This window comes from Thrips palmi, unplaced genomic scaffold (genome assembly GCF_012932325.1).
Source record: "Thrips palmi isolate BJ-2018 unplaced genomic scaffold, TpBJ-2018v1 HiC_scaffold_10, whole genome shotgun sequence".
Lineage (NCBI taxonomy): Eukaryota > Metazoa > Arthropoda > Insecta > Thysanoptera > Thripidae > Thrips > Thrips palmi.
Window position 1 is genome coordinate 3,715,545 of NW_023144621.1, and position 8,761 is coordinate 3,724,305.

Here is an 8,761-nt window from a genome sequence, read left to right on the forward strand (position 1 = left end):
CTATCTAAGAAACTTCGGAAGAAAAGGAGAGACAAATTATCAGACCTAAGACTTATCCTGACCATAACTGTTGCGCGGAATCTCTTAAACTAGTCGATAAGAGATTACGACAACTGGAAGCTTACAACTTTCTTTAAATTTTGTTTGTGCATGTTAAATGTTCTACAATACATTAGTCATATTCGCAACTTCTTTAGTACAGGATTCAATTAGGACAACTAATACAAATTGTTTTTGATTTAGTGTTAATAGCTGTTTTTCTCCCACACCTCACCTTGAGCTATCATTTCATTTTAGTGTTAAGCTGAAATGTCTCTTGCGACTGGCTTTTTGACCTCAAGGTATGGACCGAAGAATTTAAGTCTCGCTGACTGACTCAAGCATTACAAGTGCTCGTGTCGCATCAGTCGGATCATCGAGTCAGACAGGTCATTCAGAATTAACTTGATACAGCCTCTGCGTTCCAAAGTATAGAAACTTTCTGCACTTGCATTCATGACGGAGTCCTTGTTTTAGCAAGTTTGAGATAAAATTGGTTAGACTAATTTAAAAAAGCTAAACAAAAATATTCTGCTCTATCTTTCAATTACTATCCAAATATTTAAAAAGGTTTGGAAAATAAGTTGAGTAATAGTACACATAATTCACTTGATGCAAGAGTTGTTTGTTGCTCTTGTTGTTTTCTTTTTCCAACATATTGTCAAATTGTTTCAAAAAACACGTATGCGGCCCTTACATTTTATAAAATGCCCATGGTAACATTGTTTTGACCTCTAGAGTTAAAGAAATACATAAAATGAGCAACCACCACGACTTCGGGTTCGGTCAGTCGTTTCGGCCAGTTTGGGTCCTCCCGCGCTCGCTCGGGTCCCGAAATATCTAGCCTCGCGCAGTGCCTCGCGACGTGACGTGCCGCGACGTGTGTCAAAGTTGGTTCAAATTCACGAGCGTGCTCATCATGCCATTGTATCAGTTTCCATTGAAGAGTGATTGTTTATTCACTCGACGGTGACTGATTTAGAGCCTGATGTTGCGAACGTTGCTCTTATTGTGGTGTCCTATCATCATCAGGCAGTTTTAAGTAAGTGATGTCACCTTCCAGTAACCTCAACCAGCTGTCGGCTGCTCTCTCTCGCTCTCTGAATTAAACCGTTTTTGTTAATGACTGTTAACTGTAGAAGTCCGCGGGTAGTTGGTTGCCTCTGATCCACCAAGACTTTGCCTTTTCCTGGCTCTCCTTGGTAAACTTGATTTGGATGGTCTGGGGCTGCCCACCAGAGCTGCTGTTCTGTCAGCACAGCAGCACAGCTGTCACTTCTTAACTGCTGATGCAATGTTTCCAGCTTTCTAGTTCTTTTGAAGTACAAAATTTAAGAAATCTTTACTTTGCTATATTTGTTTTGAAGTCTCTCATATTATTTAAGATTCACCTTACCTGATTGTTTACTCACTATAATAACCATGATCAATTTCTGCTGGTATCGAGGGAGATTCACGTTTGTTTGAGCGCAACCACACGTTTGTTTGAGAGCAACCTCATTTCTTCATGCTTTTTCTTTCCATTTAGCAAATTCTTATAATGTCTTGATTTGGCTCTTTTGTTAATTCCTGTTTTTTTCTCCCCCAATAGACTTCCTAAAGAATATGGCAGACAACATTGCAATGGAAGTCGATGGTTCTCAGAATGTAAGTGTATTGTCATTGAATGTTTACTTAATTTGCTTGAAATGAGTTATTCCATTAACATTTTAAACTTGTTTGCAGGTGAAGTCTTCAGTCATGCATGCACCGTCATCTTCGTCATCATTCTGTGATTCATCTCCTTCTGGCAGTTCTTCCCCCGCATGCTCTAGTTTAACAAAGTCCACAAAACCATGGGCAACACCGTCTGCCAGTTTGATGGTGATTCCAAACTCTTCTATTCAACCAGTAAACCCACTCAGTTCGGAATCTGGTCTCACTTTAACATTACAGTAAGTTAAATAGAACAGTTACTCTAGTTAAAGCCTGTTGTTAAACTGATCATGAATGATGATAAGATCAACCCTTTTTCTTATTGCAGGAATGTTGTATCCACAGTGAGCTTAGGCTGTGAATTAGATTTGAAGAAAATAAATTTTCGAACAAGGAACACTGAATATAACCCACAACGTTTTTCTGGTGTTGTGATGAGAATCCTAGAGCCTCGAACAACTGCTTTAATATTTAAATCTGGCAAAGTTGTGTGCACTGGAGCTAGGAATGAACAGGCCTCGAGTTTAGCAACTAGAAAATTTGCTAGAATTGTTCAAAGAATAGGATTTCCTGTAAGTTCAAATAGTATGACAATACTGTATTGTTTGATGAGATTGATTTTTGAGATTGATTCTCACAGAGTCTTGATGTTCTTGTTTTTTTATGCTTGTTTAGGTGAAATATCTGGACTTCAAAATACAGAATATTGTTGCCACATGTGACCTTAGATTTCCTATAAGACTGGAAGACTTGAACCAAAAACACACCCAGTTCAGCTGGTAGGTTTTATTAGTGAAAGTAGCCTATGTGAGACATAGAGGCATAGACACTAACAATGTGAGACCTTTTCATTGTATTTTACAGTTATGAACCAGAACTGTTTCCCGGTCTAATCTACAGAATGGTTAAACCTCGTGTTGTCTTATTGATCTTTGTCAACGGAAAGGTTGTTTTCACCGGTGGGTACAAATTAAGTGAAGAGATTTCAAAATTGTATTTTTAAATGATCTGTTTACTTTAACCGTCATTGCCATTTGTTTTAGGAGCCAAGAATCGCCAGGATTTAGAAGATGCTTTGGAGGCAATCCACCCAATATTAAAGAGCTTCCGGAAGCAATAAAATTATTTTTAAGGCGATTTGTGATTTTAGCTTTAAAATGAGTAGGTCAAGGGAACTTTTTGCAATTGGTGGCACATTGAATCTATGTTTCAATATTGTCTCATGTCATTTACTTCTTTAAAACATCAAATCTATTTGTTTCAACTTTTATATCAGTTTTTCTTAAAACCTTTTATCATTTTGATGTTTTGATCCTGATCGTTGTGTAGGCCTGTGAGCCCGGTGAAATTGTAGCAGGTTTTTATTTATTTAGTTGTGTGGCAATGCTATTTTTCTTGTGTGTTTGTGCATATTTTTTGTGTTGGTTGTGTCCATTCATATATTATTTATATCATTATCTCTAACATCATCTTGTAAATTACACGGTCCTCTGTAAATGTATTGTTAATTATATTTGAATGTGTGATAAGACTGTGAGGGTGGTACCGAATATAAAGGTATGGTAGAGTTGTACTAATTTGTTATTTTGTTGTATGTGTATGACACACGTTAAATTTTCAGATTAGATTTAATCTTTATCATCATTTTCTGTGCTGATTCGTTGGCATTTTTGTATTCTGATACTGGATTGAGTTTACGAAACTGATTTGAAGTATCAATAGATCTCATATTTGCTTTTTGAAAGCTGAAGTTTGCAATAATGTTTGCTGTTTTGTGAACTATTTTTTTGTAAAATTGACCATCTTTGAAAACAAAGCTATAACTTTGTCAAAGAGAGTTTATGTTAATGCTTTTGGTTTCAACATTTTGTTTAGCTACACTTAATTGTTCATTGTTTTTTGTACTGTAATTGCACATCCGAACAAAGATATAGCATAGTTAGGGGTTGAATCTGTTCCTACAGTGTGATGAAATGGAGCATAATTTAAAATAATATTCTAGTATTTGAAATATATCACCTTTATAGAAGATTTGTTACTAAAAGTTAATGAGTTTCAATGCCTCACCTGTGTGTCCTAATGACATTCAATGAAGTCCTGTGTATGTCGACACAAAGATGGTCATGAAGTTGATAAGTGAAAGTAGCCAAAGAACCATTTATTTTGTTACTGTTGTTGGCAAAGTCCTGCTGGTTCAGACTCTTTACCTTGTGCAGCACATATCTTGCATTACTGTTTACTGTAGCAGATGGAATCTGTGAGAAAATGGCGGTCAATGCGTAAGAAACAGTGCTGTATGGGTGCAGTGGTGCACTCTAAATGTCTTACGGTGGAAGGCTGCACCAACACAATATGGTGGAGATTTTCTCCATAATACAAAAGAAATTTGACAAAATGTCAACAATGTACGATGAATTTTCAGAGGTGAGCTACGAATTCAGGTGCACCATCATAAGATGGGTAATTTTCACCGTAAGAACTTTAGAGTGCTGAGGTGTGCAGTGGCATACTTTGCGTGACTTCCTTGATCCAGTCCATGTAGCTGGACACCTTGGTGTTGATGATGCTGGCGCCGCTGCAGCCGTCGCCGTAGGCGATGATGCCCGCCACCATGAGGCGGTGCGTCTTGGGGCTCATCCAGAGCAGTGGCCCCCCCGGGTCACCCTGTCCAGGCGCAAAGGGTAAGTTGGGGAAGAAAAGAGTACTCCCCTGTGGCCTAGTGCAGAGATCTCAAATTCTATTCAACAAGGGTTTCACCTTCAGATTTTTTATGTTTAGTTTAAATAACTGGTCGACAGCTAGCCCGAACTCAAGGTATCAGCTTAATGGGTACTTTTCTTACCATGTACTTTTCGTGCCCAACTTACCCCTACCATTACAAAAATGAAGATCGCCCCTTCAAAAAGGAGAAATAATTGTAAAAAAATTCCTTAAGACTGACGAAGAACTGACCGTGCACACAGACTGCGAGTTTTGTGAGCCGGTGCAGAAGTGCTCGTCGTACAGCTGGCCGTACTTGCTGATACACTCCGAGGGGTTGACCAGGGGTGCCGTCATGAGCTTGAGTCGCGTGGAGGTCTGGCCGTTGTACACGCTGGACCCCCAGCCTGGGTGAGAAAGCCACCAGGATCGCCAAGTGCTAAGTCGCCAAAGAGGACTCGAACCGAGCGTGTGACCCCACCAATGGGTTGCTCTCCGATCGAGGAGTCCATTGGTGGGGTCACACGATCGGTTCGAGCCCTGTTTAGCGACTCTGGAGCTCAAAACGCGTCTAGAGTTTTGGCCCGGCCGCCTCCACCGGCCTTGTGGCAAGTCCACTGTGCGGCCCGCGGTGCGGCCCGCACGTCCGGCAAGCTGCCGACCGGTCGCCGACGGCTCACCCAGGATGATGAGGGACTCCCCGGGCGCCAGGAAGTTGTCTGCGGACTTGTTGATGGGGACGCAGGCCGGCCCGGTGTACAGCGAGATCCTGACCTCGTCCCTGGAGCGCGCCACGGCGATGTTGGCCCGCTTCCAGTCGCCCGACCAGGACGGGTGCCGCGTGAACGACGCCAGCTTCATGCGTTGCTGCACCGACCCCTCCACGTCTGCAACAGTGTGGCGGTCCAGCGGTCCAGCGGTCCAGCGCGCCTGCCAATGTGAGGATAGGCCGGCCCGCGCGACACCGAAGGACCGAAGGCGCCTGGTTGCCTATCCTGCAGGCTGACTACGCGGGGCGTTTCGTCGCCCGGTCTCTCTCACCCCCGCGAGACGGTCCATGCGTGCGAGAGAGACTGGACGGCGGCGTCCAGCGAGCCAGAAGGGAGGCGGTCAAAACCCCGAACGCGTTTGGAACTACAGCGTCGCTAACCAGGACTCGAACCGAACGTATGACCCCTTCCAATGGATTCCTCGTTCGGAGAGCAATCCATGGGGTCACACGTTCGGTTGAAGTCCTCTTATAGCGACTCTGCAGGCCAAAACGCGTCCAGAGTTTTGGCCGCCGGTGCCGGTATCCACTGTGCTGACCGTAGCTGGTGTCGAACTCGCCCACGATGAGGTCCACGGCGTCGAGCGCGGTGCCGCGGATGCAGTGCGCGCTGGTGAGGGCGTGGAACGAGGAGATGAGCACGGCGCCGCACACCACCGTGTTGCCGTCCACCAGCGCCGCCATCATGGGGTACTCGTTGGGCCGCACCTCCACGCCGTTGGTGATGCGTCCTGCCTACCGAGCCGAGGTCGTGGCCGAGGCCAAGCCCGCCGTCAGCGAGGTCCAGTCACCCAGCCCGCCCCGCCACGCACTCACCAGTTGGTTGGATCCCGTGCCCTGAGGATTTTCACCATAAGATATTGAATCTTGACCAGAAGACTTTTAGAGTGTGGCAAACTGAAATACTGACGTCCAGCCGCCAGCCGCATGTGCAGTTGTCCGGCGAGGAGCCGATGCTCTGGCCCGCGTCCAGCGCCGGGGTGGCCGCCGTGGCCGCGGTGGGCTTGGCGCGGATGTTCCACTGCTGGTCCGTGGTGGCGGACACGTAGCACCGGAAGCGGCCCTCGGCGTTCGGCCGGTACGAGGACCGCAGCTCCACGTTCAGGACGTTGCTCAGGCTCACCTGAACGTGCGTCAACGTACGTCAACGTACGTCAACGATGGTCAGCAGGGCCGCAGTGGCGGATTGCAGTGGGCCAGAAGACCGGTGGAGGCGGCCAGAATTCTAGACGCGTTTTGAGCTCCAGAGCCGCTAAATGGGACTCGAACCGAACGTGTGACCCCACCAACGGATTCCTCGTTCGGAGAGCAATCCATTGGTGGGGTCAATCGGTCGGTTCGCGTCACATTGAGCGACTCTGGAGCTCAAAACGCGTGTAGAGTTTTGGCCGCCTCCACCGGTCTTCTGGCCCACTGCGACGGTAGTGGCGGATCCAGAGCCGTGCGTGAACACAGCGAAAACGGGCGGCAGGACAACGCCCCTCCTCGACCCCTAGATAGCCGCCCGAGAGGTAGGCAAATAAACACTGCACCCCTGTAGTACGCAGGCAAAAGTGGCACTCCCCCTCCCCCCTCCAGGCGGCATACCCTACTGTCCAGAGCCACTTTGAGGGGGGACAAGTAGTTCTTTCTGCGTACGTACGCGGGCAAAATGTTGTTTCTGTCTGCCTTTCAGGCAGCTATCTAGGAATTGAGGCGGTGCGGGCAGCAACTGCCGTCGCCCCCTCTCCCCCCTCTTGGATCCGCTCTTTGGCACGACCGCGGTAGCAAAATGTGAGGAGTGCTGCTCACCACCATGTCCCTCCCCACGTAGGGCATGCCGTCCAGGTTGATGTGCGCGCCCGACGTGGACGCGTAGAGCGCGTCGCTGCAGCCCAACGACTGCAACAAAGTTATCCGACTCACCCGACTTACCCCACAGGCCGTCGTCGGCCTTACGCCGCGTCAGAGAGTTACCCCCTGGCACTGTCGCCGAAGCGACTCCTCCTGCAAGGACGCCCCAGCCAGAGTTACCTGGAGTTACCCCGATGCACAGTGGATTTGCCAGAAGTCCGGCGGAGGTGGTTTGAGCGTTTTCAGCTCCAGAGTCGCTAAATGGGACTCGAACCGGACGTGCGGCCCCACCGATGTATTCCTCGTTCAGAGAGCAATCCGGTGGGGTCACACGTTCGGTTCGAGTCCCATTTAGCGGCGTTGGGGCTCAAAACGTGTCTGAACTTTTGGCCGCCGGCGCCGGTCTCCTGGCAAATCCACTGTGTAGGCCCGAGTTACCTCGTTGCTGGCCGGGCCGGGCAGGTAGAACTCGTCGCACTCGAAGGCGACGCGCTGGTCGGCGGGCGCCTCGGCGATCCACTGGCAGGACTCCCCCGCCTGGTAGTGCGCGGGCCAGCCGGGGGACAGGAGCAGGTAGCGCAGCCCGGGCTCCAGCTTCTGGTAGTGCATGCACACGAAGGCGCGCGCGCCGCCGCACGCCGCCAGCACGGCCAGCGCGCCCAGAACCGCCCGCAGCCACCCTGCCCTACCCATGCCGGCGCGGTCCTGGTCCGCCTGGTCCTGGGTTCGAGTCTCGGTTAGTTTCCTGTTTTCCCGCGGGTAGCGCGCCCGGCGGGTGGCGCACAGTGGGCCCGAAGACCGGTGCAGGTGTCCAAAACTCTAGTGGCGTTCAGAGCTCCAGAGTCGCTGAACAGGACTCGAACCGAACGTGCGACCCCACCAATGGATTGCTCTCCGAACGAGGAATCCATTAGTGGGGCCACACGTTCGTTTCTAGGCCTGTTTAGCGACTCTGGAGCTCGAAACGCCACTAGAGTTTTGGCCGCCTGCACTGGTCTTCTGGCCCACCGTGTAGCAGGCGGCGGGGCCTAGGCGGGGCCGCGGCGGGGCCTAGGCGGGCAGGCTGTAAACGGGCCGCACCATGCCTCGGGGGCCTGCGGGGCCTGCACTGCGGGGCCTGCAGTGGGTGCACAGATAAGGGAACGGCGCGCGCCGCGACGGCCGAACCGCTCATTCGGATTCACATCCACATTCGGCTCTTCTGTCGGCCTGGAGGGCGCAGCCGAGTCCGTCGCAACCCCCAAAGCAACAACAAAAGGACCGGAACAACAACAGCAGCAACCCCTGATGGGGCCGGGCGGGGGGACCGAAGCACTTCTCGAAGGCTTTCAGCTGAACTGTGAACTGCGCGGATTCCGACTCGCGTGCAAGTCGCTGGGCAAGGTGGAGGACGTTGTGTACCTTCGGGCCTGCGGGCCTTCGGCTCGGCCTTCGGCGTGGCGCGTGCGGGGCCCAGCCGGCGACTGGCAAAGATACCGACCCCTTTCGCCCGCCCCCGCCCCTTCCCCTCCGCCGACACACGATGACGTCACGGTCAGTCTCAGTTTCGCACCGGACGCCGAGGTGCTGCCGAGGGGCAGCAGCCTGCAGTACAGTCGGGCCGCGCGCAGAAACTGCACAGGCCTCCGCCGCGCACACGTCATCGCTCTGTCTTTCTCTTCCCCTCCAAGACGCCCAACGGGAGCGAGGAAGCCAGTGCCTGGCCAGTGCGACGTCGCGCCAACG

The 8,761-nt window shown here is 50.3% G+C and overlaps 2 protein-coding genes across 4 annotated transcripts; one reads left to right on the forward strand and one right to left on the reverse strand.

The window, feature by feature from the left end:
* The first annotated feature begins 870 nt into the window (after nt 1-870).
* On the forward strand, nt 871-3,765 carry LOC117653598 (TATA-box-binding protein). Of its 2 annotated transcripts, none has more exons than XM_034399395.1 (7): nt 871-1,081; nt 1,631-1,686; nt 1,765-1,973; nt 2,063-2,306; nt 2,410-2,513; nt 2,599-2,693; nt 2,778-3,765. In XM_034399395.1, the coding sequence occupies exons 2-7, from the start codon at nt 1,645-1,647 to the stop codon at nt 2,852-2,854; spliced, it is 771 nt and encodes a 256-aa protein (XP_034255286.1). In that variant the 5' UTR covers nt 871-1,081; nt 1,631-1,644; the 3' UTR covers nt 2,855-3,765. The 2 variants fall into 2 exon arrangements, with proteins under 2 accessions (XP_034255286.1, XP_034255294.1); XM_034399403.1 differs by lacking the exon at nt 871-1,081 and adding an exon at nt 1,221-1,241.
* Nucleotides 3,766-3,863: 98 nt separating this feature from the next.
* On the reverse strand, nt 3,864-7,682 carry LOC117653587 (venom serine protease-like). 2 transcript variants are annotated; one of them, XM_034399380.1, is made up of 10 exons: nt 7,475-7,682; nt 7,160-7,189; nt 6,995-7,084; nt 6,114-6,326; nt 6,020-6,040; nt 5,743-5,938; nt 5,115-5,321; nt 4,687-4,841; nt 4,245-4,398; nt 3,864-3,989 (listed from the first exon to the last, which is right to left on the reverse strand). In XM_034399380.1, exons 1-10 carry the CDS (start codon nt 7,643-7,645, stop codon nt 3,964-3,966), a joined length of 1,263 nt encoding a protein of 420 aa, XP_034255271.1. In that variant the 5' UTR covers nt 7,646-7,682; the 3' UTR covers nt 3,864-3,963. The 2 variants fall into 2 exon arrangements, with proteins under 2 accessions (XP_034255271.1, XP_034255280.1); XM_034399389.1 differs by lacking the exon at nt 7,160-7,189.
* Between the last annotated feature and the right edge of the window lie 1,079 nt (nt 7,683-8,761).